This window comes from Phyllobates terribilis, unplaced genomic scaffold (assembly GCF_046119375.1).
Source record: "Phyllobates terribilis strain yellow unplaced genomic scaffold, ASM4611937v1 Scaffold_1__5_contigs__length_1240528914, whole genome shotgun sequence".
NCBI lineage: Eukaryota > Metazoa > Chordata > Amphibia > Anura > Dendrobatidae > Phyllobates > Phyllobates terribilis.
In genome coordinates, this window is record NW_027362761.1 from 424,170,000 (window position 1) to 424,193,892 (window position 23,893).

At 42.6% G+C, this 23,893-nt stretch overlaps 1 protein-coding gene across 1 annotated transcript; it reads left to right on the forward strand.

Moving 5' to 3' along the window:
* Nucleotides 1–351: 351 nt before the first annotated feature.
* Nucleotides 352–23,691, forward strand: STARD4 (StAR related lipid transfer domain containing 4). Its single transcript, XM_073677418.1, has 6 exons — nt 352–371; nt 10,908–11,021; nt 17,424–17,473; nt 17,588–17,714; nt 18,593–18,707; nt 22,470–23,691. Exons 2-6 carry the CDS (start codon nt 10,917–10,919, stop codon nt 22,697–22,699), a joined length of 627 nt encoding a protein of 208 aa, XP_073533519.1. The 5' UTR covers nt 352–371; nt 10,908–10,916; the 3' UTR covers nt 22,700–23,691.
* The last annotated feature ends 202 nt before the right edge of the window (nt 23,692–23,893 follow it).

Consider the following 23,893-nt stretch of genomic DNA (forward strand, 5'->3'; position numbering starts at 1 on the left):
CCCCACCAGTAAGACATAAGACGCCAGTGAGACCCAGTCCATGCTGTGTACATGACATCATGCTGTGTATATGACATGAATGAATGCTGTGTGATCACAGTCAGCGCTCCGCCATTGTCAGCGCCTTACTCACAGAACCGTCATCTCCATCACAGGAAGATGCTGAATGACTCACAGCCCCGCCCACTCCGGGACTTTCTTAGATCTTTGCTCGGTGGGCGGGGCTAAGTAGCTGATCTCTTCTGATAGGTTGAAGCGCTCAGTCAGGTCACGCCCTATGAATGACTGTACGCTGTGATTGGTTAGTAGTGAGACTGCTGATACAGAGCGCACTGTGCCGCTGGTATCCGGAGGGTGAGGAGGTCCAGAGGGTGAGTGCCCGCAGACTGCGCGATGTGATAACTGCATTCGTCCGTTACACACAGGATGCTGGGTCTTGTGGTTCTACCACAGCTTGTGATTGTTGTTTCTCTTTCGTAGATAATAGGGTGATATGAGATGATGCCAATGAGAAATGTCACACTGGCCTGTACACACAGCAGGTCCATACCTGTGAGCAGGGCTAATCCACGTGACAGCGTGACTGTGTCCCACGCAGACACCCACGGCGCTCGTTGTTACCAGAGCTCCATCCACAGAACTAATAATTACTGATCGGATCTATAGTATGTCGTCATCGATCATCATCTCCGGGTCTGTGGGAGTCGTCCGACTGATCGATCAGCTCAGACGTCCAGACCATAAATCGGTCTGACAGCCTGCAGAGATGGCAGAAAAAGGGCAATAATCCAGTGTTATTTATATAGAACTGTGCCCCATACATTGTATGCAACCACCCCACCACACAACGGGCACCAATGTAATATGGATGGCATCCAGGAGCCTGTGCAGGGGCATTGGTACAACTTGTGAAGTCACACAGGGGCCCTAGAAATAGGGGGCCATGTCTACCTCCAGAGCAGCAGGATTGTGCATTATGATGAGATAGTGGACTGCAAAGAGCCCATATAGTGTCCTTGTACAGGCAGGGCCGGCCCGAGAGATTACGGCGCCCTAGGCGAAACTATTTTGTTGCGCCCCTACTATTCTTGGCAGTAGATGAAAACTTGGGATATAAATTTAGGAGCAAAATAAACCACAACAACGATTAATTAACTCTCTCCTAACTCTTTAATCTTCTGAGAAGTTGTATAGGACAAATATATACAAAGTAATCAATAACACAAAACAAAAACGACCATAGGTAATTAAAATTTTTGTTTCCTTGCCTTTTTTTTTGAAAAGGATGACACTAAGTCACCGAGATTAATTTGTTTAGCAACTTCAGATTCTATTGAAATTGTTGCCAACCCAACCAACCTCTCTTGCGTCATATTTGCCCTTAAATATGTTTTAATTAGCTTTAGTTTTGAGAAGCTTCTCTCTCCTGAGGCCACGGACACAGGCAGAGTCAAAAGAATTCTTAGAGCCACCACCAGGTTGGGGACACTTTCTTTCAAGTCAGATTTAAGCAAAAGTTCAAGAACGTCTTTTGGTGATGAATCTTCTGGAACACGTCTTGACATTGCCTGCAGTTCACCACATAGCTCTATGGCATCGATGTCTTTTACTTCGTTGTGTGTAAGAGACTTTTCCAGAGCTTTACACTTATCCAGAACAAATTTGCTTGGTTTTCCCTCAAGTGAACGGATGTGGTACTAAAATCCAAATTTCAATTCCATTTCTTTCAGCTGAGTGAACCGCTCATCAACTGAATTTATAGCAGTATCTAAGATCTCAAAGTAAAAGTTAATTTTGAAACTCTGTTTCTCATCTCTTATGGGCTCATCTTTCCCTTCATAAGAGAACTGTCTGTTTTTTTTCTTTAAACGTTTTGGCGCACAACTTGACTCAAAATTAGCTGGTATGCCAAGCTCTTCTGCGATTTCCCTCGCATCAACTAACAGCTTCTCAAACTCTTCATCGCTTCTTAATGATTGCAGATATTTCTTTGTTTTGTCAAGGTGTTGAGAAGCAGCAGCTAAATCGAATTCTTGTGACTGAAGTAACTTACTTGTCAAATTAATTTCGTACAAAATGTTGAACCATACTAGAACAGATGTAACAAAAGAAAAGGTTCCAACTTGTTTAGCAAGACCTTGAGCTTCTAGCCGGGAGACATTTCCAGAGCTTCCTGTGAGACTAATATTTTCTGCTATGTCCATTAGGGCATCATGGACTTCGCTCAAAAGGTAACGGAGGGGGGCCAGAGCATCAATTCTACTTTCCCACCTTGTTTCGCTTAGAGGTTTTAGAGTCAGAGATGGCAAATGACGCACGAGTACTTCCCAACGCTGAGTTGACGAAGAGAAAAATACGTAGAGATTTTGAACTAACAGGAAAAAAGTTGTCGCTCCAAAACAACATTTAGCGGCATCGTTGATGACTAAGTTTAGAGAATGGGAGCTGCAAGGCACAAAGAATGCACGTGGGTTTATGTCCAAAATTCGTCTTTGTAGTCCAATGTTTTTTCCCTTCATGTTGCTCCCATTGTCTTAGCCTTGCCCTCGTAAGTTGTCCACAGAGAGCGACAGTTCTTCAAATTTGTTCAAGACAGCGGCTGTCAAACCACCTCCAGTTGTATCAGAAACAGGAATGAATCCCAAGAAGTGCTCTTTAATTTCAAACTTTTTGTCTTCTGATGTGGAAACAAACCGAACAATGATAGTCATTTGTTCAACATGAGACGCGTCAGAAGTACAATCCAGCTCTACAGAAAAGTATTTTGCCGTTTTGACATCGTCAAGAATCTTTTCCTGAATACCATTACTTAGCAGTTGAATCATCTCATTCTGTATTGTTTTTCGCAAATAATGTGCATGAATCTCTTTGTCCCGGATTTTCCGAATGTGCTCACACATGACGGGATCGAACATAGCCAAATACTCCACAAATTTCAAAAAGTTCCCATTATTAAATGCAAACAATGCATCATTTGATCCACGGAACGCTAAGTTTTGCGTACCTAGTACCCTCACTAGAGCTATCAACCTTTCTAAAACTTGATGCAAAGTATTTTTCTTGCTCTTCAATTTTGCGTAAGTGTTCTTCGTCAATGGTCTTGTTCATCTTAAGTCTATTTTCGAGTTCCTTCCATTTTTGAAAGCTAATCATGTGATCTTTGCTTTTTTCGTGGCTGGCTAAAATAGCAGATATGTTTTTCCAGTCATTTACACCATCAGTACCTAAAGGCTGAGCGTTTGATGATTCCTAGTTGAAGTGATGAGTCTGGAAACAACGTGCAGCAAAAACAAAAAGCTGAATTTTTCTGAATAGAATACGTTAGCCAATTGCGTTCAAGACTTTCACCATTGACAAGACGACGTTTATAGTGAACACAAGAAAATTTTCTACGATTAGTGTCCAAAGGAAAATCGAAATCTTTAACTTGTGTGGGGCCGAGTTTTACTACATCTAGGCGTAAGTCATCATTGATTACGGTCCACGTAGCGGGATCGTCCGAATAGTCTTTGCGTAGTATTTCTATAGATATACCAGCCTCCATGTCAGTACTGGTACTTTGATCAGATCTACCACCAGATATTGATGGTTGTAGTTCACTATTTTCAGCATGAGAAACAAATTCTATTTCCACATTCGATATTTCCGAGGCAACAGAAACCTGTTGTTCCAACGTTTGGAATTCCGCGTCTTCATTTCTATTGCTTAGATATTTTAAAAATGACCCTTTGATTTTTGAAAGTGATTTCTCCTCCTCAGCTTTTCTTTTACGGTTCTGAAACCCCGAAAGTTTTTTCTTCTTATCAGCCATGACTCGTTACAACACACAGCATTTACCTAAAAGTTAACGCGCCGATTAAAATTGTTACCTGAACATTATATAATACGATTTTACTTTTAAGACAAAAAACACAAATTTCTTTAACAATTTCCAATGTTTCCAATATTTTTGAAAATCAAAACAATATACCTACCTTGCAGCGCCTAACACTTTAGAACCTAGGCCAAAAATTTACTAAAAACCTCCTATTTTCTATTTGCATTCATGAAACCTCATGGAACAATGAATCTAATGAATATACAAAATAACAGCAATGGCTCACATGATAAAGCATGCAAACAGTAGAGACATACCTCGAAAATATTATAATTGCACGCGCCGATATGCTAAAAACGTAGATACTATCTCCCTTGCCTTAGCTGGCCTGACTGGCAGTCCAGGCAGTCTACGCCAATGCGTCAAAACAGACTCCTCCCACTAGCCGCATCGACTGCTGATGACATCTATCAATATAATCGCCAACTAGTACCTAAAGTCCAAACTACGTATAAATAGGCCATATGGTACACCTACCTTTTAAGTATACGTATTTTTTTCTCTCGGGCGCCCCCTTAGTGTAGTGTGTGCATTTTTGGTTGTTTGCTTTGCCAACATTTGAAAACTTAGGAGCAAAATAAACGCGCGGGATCAAACACCTGTCAGCAGACGATGCAAACGACTCACGTCCGTAGTTTAGCGCCTCCTTTCCGTGCGTAAATTGAAGCTCAACGGTTTTTCTTTTAAATTTATGGTAAAAAAATTTATGTACACTTTTCTTTCCATCCCTAAAACTTTTTGCCTTTTGAAAAGATTTTTTATAATTTTTTCTATTTTTTCTCTGGCGCCCCCTTAGGGTCGGCGCCCTAGGCGGCCGCCTAGTTCGCCTATACGTTCGGGCCGGCCCTGTGTACAGGGGCCCTATTCTGTGTGTGCCCATCACTGGCTCATCTACTAATGTAGTGTGTCACAGCTAATAGACAAAGCTCCGACTGTGCCCGGGGCCCTGACTGCGGGGGACACAGAGATAAAGGTACACAATGTAACACCATCACAGAATACAATATCAACAAAGAAATACATACAATATACTATACAACACCACACAGTACAAGATATACAGTATAATATATATATAACAACACACAATACAAGATATACAGTATAATATATACAAAACCATCTAACATTACACCGTACAAGATACACAGTATAATATGTACAATATAATCTAACAACATCAAACAATACAATACTATACAACACAACACAATACAGTATATTTTATTTATTTTACTCACTTATATAGCGCCATCATATTCCACAACGATTTACAGACATTATGGGCACTGTCCCCATTGGAGCTCACAATCTACATTCCCTATCAGTATGTCTTAGTGTCTTTGGAGTGTGGGAGGAAACCGGAGAACCCGGAGGAAACCCACGCAAACACGGGGAGAACATACAAACTCCTTGCAGATGTTGTCCTTGGTGGGATTTAAACCCAGGACCCCAGTTCTGCAAGGCTGCAGTGCTAACCACTGAGCCACCGTGCTGCCCATATATACAGTATAATATACAATGCTCTATAACACCACACAATACAGTATATACAGTACAGTGTAACAACTTTACCTTCTGAGGACAAAACTATAAACAACAACAATGTAAAACATGGCAGTGAATAGACGGCCATCTTGTCCAGCATTCGATCTCCAAATTTTCCAAGTAAAAAGAAGAGCTTTATTGATCCATTAAAAAGATACGAAAAACACAAAAGTTTAAAAACCGGACATCGTGCAGAAACCCTACTCGTTCTGAATTTAGAAATATATCTGGCTCTTACCGTGGCTCAGGTGATTACCGACCTTCTGACTGGGACTCAGTTTCTGTGCAAATCTTGAGAGCAGAGTTTTTTCCCTTAGTTGAGCTGAACAGTTGTTTTTTGTGAAAACAGGATGGTGCAGTTTTGTGGCAAGTAGCGGCACCGCTGCCATTCACTTCTTATTCTGGTCTTCCTGAATGTAGATGCTCAATTATTCAAGTGCACAATATGTTGTTTATTCTTAAATCTCCAGTGAAGACAGTTTATTTATCGCTGACAGGCTCCAATCTGAGGACACTCTTTATTTGCGCTGGAGATGCTGAATGTAGGGATGGAATTATTTAAAGGGGTTGTTCATTTTCACACGAAATTAGCCTTTGCGCAGCTAATGCTGTGAAATAAGGACCCCCTAACACGTCAGACTAACCCACCCATATTCAGCCGACAGTCTAATGTGTATGGGGGCGCCGGCCGGCTGGTGGTTGGGAGAGATGACAATCATGCATGCCTGATTTCAGACCATCGATCACATTGATCTCCCAGAGATAACCTGTAGCCCAACTTGTCAGTGTGCGGCTTTCTCGTAGAGAACACAGGAGTATGAGAAATGGGGCTGAGATGCAGGGCTGTGGAGTCAGTAAGCCAAACCTCCGACTCCTCAATTTCCATGACACCGACTCCCTCATACATGGCTGATGTTTAAGTTATAAATTTACTGTAGCACAGATTCATCTCAGCTAAAAGTCTAGACCCTTAGATCAGGAATAGGACAGACATTTATAGGACATTTCATAACTTTCCCAAATTCTTATGAAAAAATATTCCCCACAAACAGCATTGAACTACTGTACCCAATTTATTATATATTTTATGAGTCGGAGTCGGTCCATTTTATACAGACTGACTCCACCAAAATGGGCTCCGACTCGGAGCAATGGAAGCTCAATAGGTAATGCTTATTGGTATTTCAAAGCATTACCTTTCCGTAGGCCAATTTTGCTCTAAAATGGAACATCCCTTAAATTATCTGAATGTTTACGGTGTCAGGACGAGGTCCGGTCTGTACTATGTGCTGGCGATTGTGGGTTTTGAGTCGGGTGCGCTCATGTATTTTTGTTTCCTTCTTTTATTTTGCACACAGGTTTGGGATGTATTTGTCGGCGTGTGCCAAGGATTGTAGTGTGATGATTGCTGTGTGATGATTGCAGTGTGATGTCTGCAGTGTGATGTCTGCAGTGTGATGTCTGCAGTGTGATGACTGCAGTGTGATGATTGCAGTGTGATGATTGCTGTGTGATGATTGCTGTGTGATGATTGCTGTGTGATGATTGCTGTGTGATGATTGCAGTATAATGATTGCTGCGTGATGATTGCTGTGTGATGATTGCAGTGTGATGTCTGCAGTGTGATGTCTGCAGTGTGATGACTGCAGTGTGATGATTGCTGTGTGATGATTGCAGTGTGATGATTGCTGTGTAATGATTGCTGTGTGATGATTGCTGTGTGATGATTGCAGTATAATGATTGCTGCGTGATGATTGCTGCGTGATGATTGCTGTGTGATGATTGCAGTGTGATGATTGCAGTATAATGATTGCTGCGTGATGATTGCTGCGTGATGATTGCTGTGTGATGATTGCAGTGTGATGATTGCTGTGTGATGATTGCAGTATGATGATTGCAGTGTGATGATTGCTGTGTGATGATTGCAGTGTGATTGCTGTGTGATGATTGCAGTATAATGATTGCTGTGTGATGATTGCTGTGTGATGATTGCAGTATGATGATTGCTGTGTGATGATTGCAGTATGATGATTGCTGTGTGATGATTGCAGTATGATGATTGTGTGATGATTGCAGTGTGATGACTGCAGTGTGATGACTGCAGTGTGATGACTGCAGTGTGATGATTGCAGTATGATGATTGCTGTGTGATGATTGCAGTATGATGATTGCTGTGTGATGATTGCAGTATGATGATTGTGTGATGATTGCAGTATGATGATTGCTGTGTGATGATTGCAGTATGATGATTGCTGTGTGATGATTGCAGTATAATGATTGCTGTGTGATGATTGCTGTGTGATGATTGCAGTATGATGATTGCTGTGTGATGATTGCAGTATGATGATTGCTGTGTGATGATTGCAGTATGATGATTGCAGTGTGATGATTGCAGTGTGATGACTGCAGTGTGATGATTGCAATGTGATGATTGCTGTGTGATGATTGTAGATGAGCACTGGCCTGGCTGCTGCGCTACCAGATAGCTCTCAATTACATGTGCCTCCTTGTCGGTGCCAGCAATCAAATTTACACAGCGATACTCATACATGACTATCTGGATACTGTAGTATTATAATAATAATAATTTTATTTATATAGCGCCAACATATTCCACAGCGCTTTGCTTTCCCGTCCACAAGTTGCCATGATTTTACAGCTGGACATTTGGAACAGGTTTGGAGAATGATCTTATTTTGATAGCAATGGGTTTCATAAGAAATCGGACTTGTCATACCGTACTGTATTATTATGGGTCCTTTGTTAAAGGGAATCTGTCAGCGGATTTTTGCTATTTAATCTGAAAGCAGCATGATATAGGGTAAGTGAGCCTAATTACAGGGATGTGTCACTTACTAGGCTGTGTGTTTTAGTTTCAATACAAGCAAGTGTTTTATCAGCAGTAGATTATATACAGCTCAGCATTCTGAGCACTGCTACACCTACAGCAGAGAAAACAGGGATTCTATCCAAACTAAAGCATGCAGCCCAGTAAGTGACACATTGCTGGAATCAGGCTCTCTGCCCCTACATCATGATGCTCTCAGATTACATAGCAAATATCTGCTGACAGGAATAACAGGTTTTATGTTCTACTCAGACGCTGTGGAAATCTCCCGGCATAGGCGACAAGTGTGAAGCTCTGACTTTGCGACTGAATATAATACCGTGACATTTATTATTAGGGCTTATTCAGACGTCAGTTTTTCTCATGCGAGTTCTATCCAATGTTTTTCACAGATGGCAGTCATACTTATAATAGACTATAATAGACTATAAGGAGATTGACACGTCTGATATTTTCCTCAGACCGAGATGTCCGCATAAAAGCACTGAGATCTGTCTGATATTGTTCAGGGTATTGGATCAAACTCGACATAAAATTGTACATCAGTAAGATGTTAACCGTGGGCTTCTGCTTTCCACAGACTGTTTGATTGAACAGGCTTGAGAAAGCATAATATATATTTTTAGAGAAAAAATGATGAAACTCTGTCCAAACTTTGATGGTAAAAAGTGACACACTGAGCAAATTGATGACACTCAAAAACACTTAACTAGGACTTTATTTTTTTGTACAAGAAAAATCACTGTCAAGTATAGGAGTTCTTAGACAAATTTTTTAAAATTAAAATTTATCCTAAAAAATGTGTATGACACTATTCTCTTCTTACAACGCAGCCATGTTTTGTTTTTACTTGCCACAATTGTGGTAGGACTGCAAAGTTTTTTCCACAATTTTTGATAAAACAATGGGGTCAGTTCATTAAGACAGGTGGTGCTCATGCTGGCCATGATGAAGGACCATCTGGAGTCCGACGCTTCTGATTCATTTAAAGGCGCATGTCTCTTAAGTAATCCAGCTGGTCTTTAATGTGGGGTGTGCCTTCTTCATGGACTGCAGTAAGATTTCTGGTATACGGTACGCTGTAGCTTGCCATGAATTAGATGAACTGTGGAGTCATGTCTCTCCCCCAGTTCTGCCCATTCTGGCGGCGCTGGGCAAAACTGGTGTGAAAACACCAAAAGTCGCAATTTTTTTTGCGAAAACACAAAAATTTTGTGACTTTTCAAAGTGATTTATGCTAGAATTCCTGTGTAACCGCTTTGATGAATTGGCGATAATGTGTTTTTACTGCAGTTGCTGAAAAAAGAGCAACAAACCTCAAAATATGAATGCATCATTTTTTCAGTGTTTTATGGTTATTTCTCCCTATGTCTAAGCTGTAAAGTGCGACGTCCTCTCACTCTCCAGATTCACTATAAAAATGTCTGCTGCATTTCCTTCTTTTGCTTTTATACTGGCTGTGATAGTCCCTCCTGATTGGCTGTTATATGCCTTGTGATGTGATAGCTGCAGTTCACTACGGGGAAGCTTTCCCAGTCACGCCTGAGGCCACGTGAGTCTTCTCTGGCTGATGCAACCTTCAATCAGCGGCAAATTTGAAGTGCAAATTTTTCAAATATGCAAGGTTCAGTGACTACCTAACAATTTCAATCAAATGTAATCATCTCTATTCCTCACCTTAGTGTAGAAAAAAATCTTGTACTGTATTGAGGAAGTTTTTTGCTGTGCCCACTGTATGAGAAAGCACAGATGACTACACTTTCCTATACATTAAAAATATAAGGTATACCAATGTATATCGCCCCTTGAACGCCAAATGGGTATTCTTTTTGTTTATATAGAGCTTATAGAGGCCTTTATTTTTCTGACCATAACTTAAGCAAAGACAGAATGAAAATGCCCCAATGCAGATCCATAGTAACGCAATAAGGGCCCTTTGTGGCTTTGCCAGATGCATGGCTAAAAACGACATCAAAGTTACTGAATGTTTATTGTACCGTGCAAAGGAAAAAAAGACGGAATATCTGTATGAATGTGTGAGAAAACTTGTGTTATACATGCTGTGTTATACAGGTACTCTCCTCACAAGGCATTGCTTTTCTGTGGGAATACAAAGTCTAAGGCCATGTTCACACGTTCAGTATTTGGTGAGTTTTTTACCTCAGTATCTGTAACCCAAAACCAGGAGCGGAACAATCAGAGGAAAAATATAATAGAAACACGTCACCACTTCTGGATTATTCACCCACTCCTGGTTTTAGCTTACATATACTGAGGTAAAAAACTCACCAAATACTGATAGTGTGAACGTGGCCTTAAAGGGGACACCATATCACAGCACATGGAGAGCCCCCACCTAAGTAATACTGTTGTGTGGCCCCATACACGCCATACTCGCTGCTGCTCTATGTACTTGAGGACAGAACACATGACTGCAGACTTTCTCATTTCTCCTATATGTAGAGTATTGTACATTACACACCACACAATTTCCTAAAAATTGATCTGAATATATCATTTAGTTATACCTTACAGTATTATTTTATTTACCACCATCACATTTATAGATTATATTATGGATATTGTGATGTCACAGTTTTGTTTATGGCCTCTTATATTTTCCCTGTCTTTAGTTTAGAAACATGGAGGACCAGATTGATGTACCATCCATGTCAACAAAACTGCAGAACACATTGATCCAGTACCACAACATTCCTGAAGACGCGTGGAGTGTGGCTAAGAAATCTGTAAGTGTCCTTCAAGCATTTGTCCTTATTTTATAATATTTTTCTTAAAGGGGTTGTCTGGATGGATAGAGCACGTACCCATTATAGTCCATGGAGCCGTTCAAGTATCTGTGTTTTTTTTCTAGACTGTGTATTCGCAAAAAAACCCTGTTTTTTTTATAGGCATCATGGATCAGAATTACCCATAGAAGTCTATTGGTCTCGGTTAGAATCACTGATGGCACAGGACTGTACAGGCTGCGTCCTGCCCGTGATTAACATTGTGATGAATAGGAGAAGCCTTGTCATTTAGTTCTTTCTTTTTCCATATGTGAAAATCACTGATGAAAAATGGTAATAATTGACACACAAACCGTACACTGACGAAACTTGAACGAAAAATACTGATGAAACTTAGACCGGTTTTGCATATGTGAAAAATTACATACATCTGAATGAGGCCTTAGGACTCAAATCAGTTGTGCACATGAGCCCTATCTGTGGTTTTCTTGAATAGCACTTGTACCCATGATATTCTATGGGGCTGAGCAAATGTCAGATTTTTTTCCTTAGTCCGAGGAAAAAATCTGTGATATGGCCATTTATTATACCAGTGTCAGGTCAAAATTGACTAATGCAGGTCTATGGGTCCGTGAAAAACATCGGACTGCACTCGGATGACATCTGAGGGCGGTCTGATTTTCATGAACTTCCAGAATGGAGAAGGTGGAGACATTTTTTTTTTTCTCCATGTCCGAGAAATACCGATGCCACTCTTACCAGAGTCTGATTGGAATAATCAGAGTGTTTTTCTCGGATGGAGAGAAAACAGCCTTCTGCCCCTACCCTTAGGTTGAGCCCACACAGTTCACCTGACATCACAGCCTAAATTCTGCCAACCGGTAGCAGCCAATGACTGTGTGACTATGAAACAAAATTGTGCACCCGTTGCCAACCACTGGTGGGCTTACCGTATAAACTCGAGTATAAGCTAACCCAAATATAAGCCGAGGCACCTAATTTTACCACAAAAAACTGGGAAAACTTATTGACTCAAGTATAAGCCTTGGGTGGGAAATGTAGCAGCTACTGGTAAATTTCCTCATCCTGGTAAAAATTGCCCACTCATCACCAATCCTGGTATGCATGGCCCCCTCATCACCAATCCTGGTATGCATGGCCCCCTCATCACCAATCCTGGTATGCATGGCCCGCTCATCACCAATCCTGGTATGCATGGCCCCTTCAGCCCCAATCCTGAACCCCCATTACTGCACACATGGAAAAAATAAACACTTCTACTCACCTTCCTTCCCTCTGCTCCAGCGCTACGTCCTGTTGGGACATGGACATGGAGAAGAGTAAATATTAATTCTCTTTAGCAGCGGGCACACGTGGTAGCTGCAGCAGCCGGCTACTGCATTGTGCCCCCGCTCCTCCGCCGCCGCAACCCCACCTCCCCCACAGCCGGTATATACTATATTTATAAGTATATACCCCAGTATAAGCCGAGGGGAGCTTTTTCAGCATAAACAATGTGCTGAAAAAGTCTGTTTATACTCGAGTATATACGGTAGTTTCAGCTTCAAGATAAACCACACTGTGTGGTCTCACCCTTATTTTTATGAGGGTCTTTAACTTTTCAAGTTGTAGTTTCCCCCTCCTCCCTTACAGACACTTGTTGTACGATATGTGGATTTTAGCAGTTCTCCTATTTTCTTCATTTGTGATACCCAGGCTTGGACTGGCCATAGGAGAACCGGAGAATCCTCCGATGGGCCACCATCCTCTTATATGAGCAGTACTTGGCACAATATACTTGAATCATCATGTACAGACAAATGCAGCGTCTTATTAATTTAACAATCTACCCAGTTCATTGTTATATAAATTTGTGATTGAGGATAATGTCACATTTACATGTAGCTGAAAAGTGGGGCCCTGGAGTTGGTTACTGGTGGACCCTTGGCACCGCAGCCCGACGCTGGTGATAGCTGTATAGTAAACCTTACTGTCATGTCAAACTTTGCTCCTACATTCTTGTAATCAGCAATTGAGAGACGATTTAATCTTCAGCACAACCAAGACCTATGTCCTAGTAGTCATAAATACAGCTATAAATGTAATGCTGTAAACGGGTCAGGACACAAGTCAGATTATTTTCACCGATGACCGCTTTATCAGTGCTGTGCAGATCACGTATTAGGACCCAATAAATGAGCGCTAGCGATACTTATATCTCCTGTTTGGGGAATCTCACTGGATACATATTTTTAATTAATTTATTATTTATTATTATAATTAATTTTGGCCTCTGTCTTCAGTTGTTTCCTTCTTCTTATCCACTGTCAAGCTAGGTGGGTGCAGATAGTTTGCAGCCTGAATTCACTCATGCCCATTCATGAAGACCACCGATCTCCTCTCCGATCTTGATGAGGGGACGGGAGGACTGCGAGGCTCCTGATTCATCTAGAGGCGCCCACCTCTTAATGAATCAGGGGCGTCTGACGGACACCTTCATGTGCGCCCTACCACACACCTTACTCCAAAAATTTGAATCCTCCTTTTTTCTCCCACAAGCCACTGATATAATAAAAAACTCTACAAGTTTTCTATCGTCATAATTATACTGACGTAAAGAATCCCGCTGCCAAGTAATTTTTTTTACCATAAAGTGAACCCTGTAAAAATAAGACCCAAAGATTTTTTTTTTTCTTTCATCATTTTACCTTCATTAAAATTTTATTTCCCATTGTCCAGTACATTACATGGAAAAGTGAAAGATGTCATTCAAAATGAAAAAAAACAAAACAATGACAGTGTTGATTTTTGGATGAAAGAACAAAAGCGCAAAACTGTAAATTGGCCACGATGGGAAAGGGTTAATAACCACTACATGATAAAGTAATAGGTTATAGTGTACTTGTTCATGTAAGGGATATTGGTTAAACATCTACTAGGAGTCCTAAGTATCATACAATTTCCGAGCTGTAATCTGAATTAGCTCGTAGAGGTCACTGGTGAAGATGTGAACTCCATTGTACATCACTTGAGCGTGTTTTTTTTTTTTTTAATCTTCATTATTAGATCATTCGGCATCTAATATACACAATACGGGGAAAAGTGTACTGGTACAGGAGCCTTTATGACATCCCATTCAAAATCTTTAGACATTCAATGGTTTCTGTCGTTTCATCAAACTTTGCATAAACCAATTGTACTGGTGAATGTAAGAAACATTATAATATATCTTGAGAAATCTGCTTTCTTCTCCACTTATGAGCCACTTCTTCTCCCCCCCTCCCATCTCTTGAACTTGTCATCTAATCTGAAAATAGAGCTCAACTCTGTCTTGCTGAAGACTGGACGCCCTGCCGTCTCACTGTCTAATCACATCTCACCTCCTATACTCTATGGATGGGGCACAGATAAAAGTGTGGAGCAGAGTGATACCCAGGCAGGAAAGCTCACAGATTGAACCGCAACTTTCTATCAAATGATTCAGTTGTTTAGTCCTGCTGTATAATGTCTTCCATGCTGCGGGTGCCTCGGTCTGTGTGCTACATAGAACACGAATCCCTCATACCTGTGATTACTGTGTATATGAGACATGATAGAAGCTAGTCTCCACCCACTAGTTCAGAGAGAACTGAAAATTGGAGATAGAGCCTACAAAGGGAAAAACTGGTGAAAATGCAGGATACAAGTCATATGAAGGCCAGAAATAGTATTATTATATTATTATTTATTATGCTTACTTATATAGCGCCATCATATTCCACAATGCTTTATAGATATTGTCATTGCTGTCCCCATTGGGGCTCAAAATCTAAATTCCCTATCAGTATGTTTTTGGAGTTTGAAATGAAACCAGAGGATGTGGAGAAATCCCAGCAACCACGGGGAGAACATAAAAAGCTCATTGTAGATGTCATCCCTAGTGGGATTTGAACCCAGGAGCCCAGCCCATGACAACTTTTTCTGAAAAGTTACCTGAAATTACACTCTAATATGGAGATAGCTCTCCCCTATGCATCCATATAAGTGACCACTCTTCTGGGAAGGTTTTCGGCAAGATTTCAGAGTGTGTATATGAAAATTTTTGACCATTCATCCACAAGAGCATTTGTGAGATCAGACATTGTTTTTGAACGGGACGGCCTGGCTCACCATCTCCGTTGTAGTTCATTTCAAAGGTCTTCAATGGGATTGAGGTCAGAACGCTGTGCAGCAGGTCATGTTCTTCCACACTATCTCTCCCAACCATGTGTTTATGGACCTTGCTTCACTGGGGCACAGTCATGGGAAGCAGAAAATGAAATATGAACAACTACTGTACATATAATGTGTGTGTGTATATACAGGTGCATCTCACTAAATTAGAATATCATCAACAAGTTAATTTATTTCAGTTCTTCAATACAAAAAGTGAAACTCATATATTATATAGAGTCATTACAAACAGAGTGATCTATTTCAAGTGTTTATTTCTGTTAATGTTGATGGTTATGGTTTATAGCCAATAAAAACACAAAAGTCATTATCTCAGTAAATTAAAATAATGAACAAAAAACACCTGAAAAGGCTTCCTAAGCATTTAAAAAGGTCCCTTAGTCTGTTTCAGTAGTCTGCAGTAAAGGCCTGATAAACCATCACATAGGAGGAAACCCCGTGTCTGGTGATGTCTGTAGCATCGGCGTCTCTGCCCCGTTCTAGGCAGAGACGCCGTCCCTCTCACCTCCCCGCTCCTGGCGCGGCGTCCTCCAGCGCTTCTCTCCCCGGTGCTTCCGGCACGCGCTCCTTCCCCGGCAGTGTGCTTAGGGCGCACGCGCGCGCGCTCCCCCTCTCTTAAAGGGACCGCGCGCGCCGTCCTAAGGAGTCCCCGGCCAATTGCCGGAGGACCTCCCATATAAAAGGCACCTCCTCCAAAATGGAGGTGCCCGAGCAATGTTGTAGCACTGTTCACTACTCTGCTTCAGCCTTCAGGTCCCGTTGCCAGTTACCGGCCAGATACCTGCCAGATTCCTGCCAGTCTGCTGTCTAATTCCTGCCTGATATCCTGCTACCTGCCTGCTAGCCTGAGGTCCGACGGTCTGCCTTCCAACTTCTGTCAGTCTGTCTAAGGACCAGCTTGCCCGCTCACCTGGGAGCGCACATCTTCTACCTGCCTGCTTGCCTGAGGTCCGACGGTCTGCCTTCCAACTCCTGTCAGTCTGTCTAAGGACCAGCTTGCCCGCTCACCTGGGAGCGCTCATCTGCTGCCTGTCTGCTAGCCTACCAGGAGGCTCTGCCGTCACGTGCTGTGACCACCCGCCTGTCCAGAGACTCCTGCCCGCTCACCTGGGAAGCTCATCTGCTACCTGTCTGTTGGTCTTCCTGGAGGTTCCGCCGTCACATGCTGTGACCACCCGTTTATCCAGAGACTCTCGCCTGCTCACCTGGGAGCTCACGTCTATCATCTGCCGCCACAGGTCGTACCAATCCTTTACCCAGAGACTGCCCCGGTCACTTGCCTTGACCTCCTGCCCGTTCATCCAGAGACTGCCCCGGTCACTTGCCGTGACCTCCTGCCCGTTCATCCAGAGACTGCCCCGGTCACTTGCCGTGACCTCCTGCCCGTTCATCCAGAGACTGCCCCGGTCACTTGCCGTGACCTCCTGCCCGTTCATCCAGAGACTGCCCCGGTCACTTGCCGTGACCTCCTGCCCGTTCATCCAGAGACTGCCCCGGTCACTTGCCGTGACCTCCTGCCCGTTCATCCAGAGACTGCCCCGGTCACTTGCCGTGACCTCCTGTCCGTTCATTCAGAGACTGTCCCAGTCACCTGCTGTGTCTACCTGCCCTTCTACCCTGGTCGCCACCCGCTCCCTTACAAGGACCGCCCCCTTGTATAGTAGCTCAGAGGTTCTGCCTCCCAGACCCGTTACAATGTCCATGGCTTCCAGGCTTCAGGCAGTCATTGCCAGCAAAGGATTCTCTACAAAGTATTAAAAAGGAACATTTTATTTATGGTAAAGTTAATTTGTAATATTACGTTTGAGCCCCTGAAATGAGAAGGCTTTGTAGAACAATGGTTGCAATTCCTAACCGTTTCACAGGACATTTTTGTTCAACCCCTTTAATTAAACCTGAAAGTTTACACTTCAATTACATCTCAGTTGTTTCATTTTAAATAAAAAATAGTGGCCTGCAGAGCTGAAATCACGAAGATTCAGTCACTGTCCAAATATTTCTGGACCTAACTGTATATGCTGCTGTAAGGAAAGGCCAGGGCAGAACGTATACATGTGCTGTATGTTTCCATTATTTTATTCCTTTGTGTACTTTATAGGATAACCGCTCAGTGTATTAGATTGTATTGTGTTATCTCCGTTTTTCGTTATTTGAGCTCACACTATTGACCTTGACTTCTGTGTTTTCCAGAGTGATGTGACCGTCTGGCGCAAACCTTCTGAAGAATTTGGTGGTTGCCTGTGAGTGTCTAAGAAAAATGTGAAGTACATGTAATTGCTGCTATGTAGGGTATTTCATCAGTCTTGAGTTTACATGTTGAGCCTTCGTTCCTGTCTGAATTGTATTTCTTACAGCTACAAAGTGGAGGGAGTTGTGCAAGACGTCACAAACAAGATTGTTGACTACATCCGACCGGGACCTTACAGGCTACAATGGGACAGTTTGATGACCACAATGGATATCATCAGGGATCTTGAACAGGTACCTCGTCTGCGGTTGACAATATATGTCCCCAGAATTGCAGTAAATCGGCCACTACTTATATTGATGACCTATTCTTGTGATAGGTCATCAGTATCAGATCAGTGGAGGCCCGATTCCTGCCACCTGCTTGCTGAATAGGAGCAGAGCTGTAGTTCTGGGCAATGGAAACTAAATAGTGTATGAAGCTGTCCTGTTCTACTCCATATACTGTTTGCATCCGTCCATCCCTGGAGCTGATCAATGGGGTTGTTGGGGCTTGGACCCCCACATATCTGATATTGATAACCTATACTAGGGATAGGACATCAGTATCAATGCAGTGGATAACCCCTTTAATTAAGACATTAGTAGCTGCTATTCTTGGTCTTTCTGTTCTGGATTCTTTTTAGAAAACTATAAGGTGCAATCTTTAGCTCAGTGGACTTCTACTTAGAATATGCTGTTCTTGTGTACAAAGTTATTTAATTTATCCCCTGTCACCAGGATAGCGGATTAGTTATTGATTGCTGGGGGTCTGACTGCTGGGAACAAGATTCTTCAGAGCACTCAACTATCTCTGACTAGTTCTAGAGAATGAACGGAGCATAGGTGCAGAACTCTCAACTTCTGCTTCATTTAGACAGAGTCCCATTCATTGAATTAATTGAATCAATGGGGTCTCAGCAGTGAGATCAGCAGCGATCAGTAAGTTATCCTCTATCATATGACTATGTGATAACTTATAAGTTGGTACAAACCATTTCAGTATAATTGCTGAATTTGGGCCTGCTGCTGATATCTGCAGATTAGGACACCTTTGATAATACAAATACATTAGTATGTTCTACACTTTATGCATCATATCATATTTTACTACTTATATTTTTGCACAATAGGGTTGCTGTGTGATGCGCTATACGACCGCTGGACAACTTTTGAACATTATCTCCCCAAGAGAGTTCATAGACTTCTCCTACACCACAAAATATGAAGACGGCCTTTTAACTTGCGGTATAATTCCAATGTTTTACCTTCTCAATGTTTTTTTTAAATCAGTAATATCTTTTATTTTGGCTTTCCTTTTGTCTGTGTGTATAGAATTTATAGAATTTTTTTGAAATTCATGACAAAACCCAAATGTAGCAAAACTTCCCACGAACTATAGGGTGTGCTGCTGATTTTTTCACATCACGCAGTAGATGGGCTTTTGTAACATTATACCATACTACACTGCTCAAAAAAATTAAGGGAACACTCAAATAACACATCCTAGATCTGAATGAATGAAATATTCTCATTGAATACTTTGTTCTGTACAAAGTTGAATGTGTTGACAACAAAATCACACAAAAATCATCAATGGAAATCAAATGGAGGCCTGGATTTGGAGTCACCCCCAAAATTAAAGTGGAAAAACACACTACAGGCTGATCCAAATTTGATGTAATGTCCTTAAAACAAGCCAAAATGAGGCTCAGTATTGTGTGTGGCCCCCACGTGCCTGTATGACCTCCCTACAACGGATTCAGGTCTGGGGAACGGGCGGGCCAGTCCATAGCTTCAATGCCTTCATCTTGCAGGAACTGCTGACACGCTCCAGCCACATGAGGTCGGGCATTGTCCTGCATTAGGAGGAACCCAGGGCCAACCGCACCAGCATATGGTCTCACAAGGGGTCTGAGGATCTCATCTCGGTACCTAATGGCAGTCAGGCTACCTCTGGCGAGCAATTGGAGGGCTGTGCGGCCCTCCAAAGAAATGCCACCCCAAACCATTACTGACCCACTGCCAAACCGGTCATGCTGAAGGATGTTGCAGGCAGCAGATCGCTCTCCATGGCATCTCCAGACTCTGTCACGTCTGTCACATGTGCTCAGTGTGAACCTGCTTTCATCTGGGAAGAGCACAGGCCACCAGTGGCGACTTTGCCAATCCTGGTGTTCTGTGGCAAATGCCAAGCGTCCTGCACGGTGTTGGGCTGTGAGCACAACCCCCATCTGTGGACGTCGGGCCCTCATACCACCCTCATGGAGTCGGTTTCTAACCGTTTGTGCAGACACATGCACATTTGTGGCTTGCTGGAGGTCATTTTGCAGGGCTCTGGCAGTGCTCCTCCTGTTCCTCCTTGCACAAAGGTGGAGGTAGCTATCCTGCTGCTGGGTTGTTGCCCTCATACGGCCCCCTCCACGTCTCCTGGTGTACTGGCCTGTCTCCTGTTAGCGCCTCAAGCCTCTGGACACTACGCTGACAGACACAGCAAACCTTCTTGCCACAGCTCACATTGATGTGCCATCCTGGATGAGCTGCACTACCTGAGCAACTTCTGTGGGTTGTAGAGTCCGTCTCATGCTACCACGAGTGTGAAAGCACAACCAGCATTCAAAAGTGACCAAAACATCAGCCAGAAAGCATTGGTACGGAGATGTGGTCTGTGGTCCCCACCTGCAGAACCACTCCTTTATTGAGGGTGTCTTGATAATTGCCAATAATTTCCATCTATTGTCTATGCCATATGCACAACAGCATGTGAGATTGATTGTCAATCAGTGTTGCTTCCTAAGTGGACAGTTTGATTTCACATAAGTTTGATTTACTTGGAGTTATATTATGTTGTTTAAGTGTTCCCTTTATTTTTTTGAGCAGTGTATAATCTACTGATGTGAGCTTGGAGTTTTCCTCATTTCCAGAGCGTTCAGTATCAATGAGATTGTAGATAAAATTACGGCTGGTCTTAAATGACTGCTGTATGTCTACATTTTAGCGTCTATATTACAGCCACTAGATCCAAGCTCCTTGCAGCTTTTTTGAACCAGCTTAGATCACCTGATCACCATAGGACTCCATGTTGACCTAAATTCTGTGCCTGACATTTGGTGGAGGGTTCTTGACTTATACCTATAAATATGTGGTTGCATTATGGCTTTGTGAAACTAGCCCAAATGTAAGCAAACCCAGAATTGTAAATCCAAATGTGGTCCCTTTACAGTCAGTGTCCATAAGTCTCATGGAGCCCATGCACCTTTGATAAGTGTGAGCTGACAGATCTATCTCATCCGACTCCCCCATATATGTGAATGCTCAGATCAGCCGAGTGTTCATCTGTTCTGTATGGGAAGAGCGGAGTAAGTCACTGCCAGACTCATCTGATCTTCCCGGAGAACAAATGGATCAGCTGTTTTGATTCAAACTGTTTGATCATTATTTTCCCCAACATCATCTTGGAGGAGGCAGGAGGCATAAGCATTAGATGATTGGTCAAACCCTCCTAAATTGGCAGGTTCGGCAGACTTTAATCTAATGTGTGTGCAGGTTTTTACATGGTCATAAAGTGGTTCACCATTTTCAGTGAAGTTGTGTCCACAGGTGCAGTTTGTTGTAAAAAAAAAAAAACGAGCCTGACTTTACTCACCCTCCCCTGGTCCAGCACAGAGTCTCAGCCACTGCTCTCAGTGTCTTGTGTTGTTTACAGCAGTGACGTTACTTAATCAGTGTTGCAGAAAACTACAGACAGCAGGAGCAGCATCAGAGACTCAGCGATGGACCTAGGGAGGGTGAGTAAAGCATATCTTGTTTTTTGTTTTTACAACAAACTGCACCTGTGGACACAACTTTACTGAAAATGTAAAACTCCTTCAGGGTGTGTGCGCACTACCTCTTTTTCAAGCAGATAAAAAAAATGTCAAAAAGAATGAACATATGGACTACAATGTCACATGGACTCCAATGTCACATGGACTGGGCTGCAATGTCACTTGGACTGGGCTGCAATGTCACATGGACTCCAGTGTCACATGGACTGGGCTGCAATGTAACATGGACTGGGCTGCAATGTTACATGGACTGGGCTGCAATGTCACATGGACTCCAATGTCACATGGACTGGGCTGCAATGTTACATGGACTGGGCTGCAATGTCACATGGACTCCAGTGTCACATGGACTGAGCTGCAATGTAACATGGACTGGGCTGCAATGTCACATGGACTGGGCTGCAATGTCACATGGACTCCAATGTCACATGGACTGGGCTGCAATGTCACATGCACTGGGCTGCAATGTTGCATGGACTGGGCTGTAATGTCACATGGACTCCAATGTCACATGGACTGGGCTGCAATGTTGCATGGACTGGGCTGTAATGTCACATGGACTCCAATGTCACATGGACTGGGCTGCAATGTCGCATGGACTGAATTAGTTTATATAGAAAATTTAAAAAAAAGTCACTGCCGGCAAAGTGGCCGAGAAAATGACCAGAAGACACCAAGACAACACTTCAGGAAAAACGCTGCTGGTGTTTGTCTACAGTGTCTTCTGCTTCAAAAACTCTGTGGGTATGGTGGCGTCTGAAAGACTTAGTGTGCACATAGCCTTAAACTGATTCCTATTAAATTGCAATAATTCTACGTACAGAGTAACCCCGTCATGTGGCATTACTCCTGATACAGACGTTTGCTCTGATTCACTGCTACTAAAGATAATATGAATCGATTTGCAGGACCCAGTTCAGTGGTCTTGTTGGTGATCTGTGGCTGCAAACCACCCGCTACCTGTCAGTATCCATGGCTCTTCCTTTAATTAGCCGGCCTGGTCTGACATCACGTGTGTGACCCTGCAACGATGACTTTGCGCCAGGCCGGCTAATCAAAAGAGGATCTGGGGATGCCATTTGGCAAGAAGTGGTTCACAGGGCTACAGACTACTGATGAAGCCTCTGGACCTGGTCTCAATCTGCACCATCTCTAACAGTTACGTCTATTTTTGCTTACACAGGTGTTAGTATTGATCATGAAGTTGTGAGACCACATTGCGTCCGCGGCTTTAATCACCCCTGCGGCTGGTTCTGTGTGCCCCTCCAGAACGACCCTGAGCACAGCTTCCTGACTGGCTACATCCAGACCGACCTGAGAGGAATGCTTCCTCATGGCACCGTGGACTTGGCTATGGCAGGCTCCCTGGTGAACTTCTACAGCGACCTAAGGAAAGCCTTAAAGAAGCCTTAAACTTGAAGCAGAACGTATATGTGATGCATTATTGCAGGAGAACCCGCACCAAGAGCTTTAGACTAGAGGCTTGAAAATGATTATACAGTGATTGCATAGTAACACTCCAAAAGGGCAGAATATTTTTAAATGAAGACTATTCTATATATTTTATGAGATGTATCTTATTTAACTGACTGAAATGTATTTTTTTAGACTTTTGCTGTCACCTGTGCACATGCTGCTACGCATATACATAGCCAAGTGGTATGATATATTGGCGCTGATTTTAGGGTTTCCGTAAAAGCTCAAGCTCAAGATTTCTACTGTATGTTGTATGTGGTGACGTGACGGACCTGTCACCGGTGACGTACTGGAGCTGTTCTGTGACTTGTGGAAGAGTCATAGCGTCAGAGCAATTTTCAGGGGTGCTACTAATCCTAAAGTCCGCTTACTTTTACAGTCACATCATAAGCATTTCACATTCAGTTGTTCTCGATATTTACTATGTCTTTTAATTATTTTTAATTATTTATAATTTATGTGAAATATTTAACTTTGTTTGTGCTTCATATTATAAGGATTAGAGAAATGTTAATATATTTTATTGGTAATATTCTACAACATATTTAAATGTAGATGACGTCTCCACGTAAGATAACATCAGCCATAGGCCACGGCCCCACTATCAGTATTTGGTCAGTATTCGGTCAGTATTTTTTCACAGGAGTGGGAGACAAAACCAGGAGTGGGTGATAAATGCAGAATTGGTGACTTGTTTCTATTATACCTTTTCTCTGATTGTTCCTCATCTGGTTTTGGCTCCCGCTCCTGAGAAAAAATACTGACCGAATACTGACAAAATACTGATAGTGGGACCGTGGCTTTATTGTCATGAAAGAGAGAGAGAAAGAGAGATTTTTTTTTCAAGTTGCAAAATTGTTTTCAATGGGGTTCGTGTTCTGATTCAAGTTCTGGTAAAGTTGGACTAAAGTTCGGGTCGGGTACCAGAACCCGAACTTCCACTGGTCCGCTCATCCCTAGTTTTGAGGCTTCTGTTATCTAACCTCAGAGTTTTACACTTTTGCTGAGCTGCATTTGGTTTCTGAATTCAGTTGCAATCAGGTCCAATCTGCTTGGACTTTGCCTCTCCATTCTGTCTATGTACAGATACCTCGGGGCATTCTGATGACTGACGTAAGTGCGTTTTCTGTA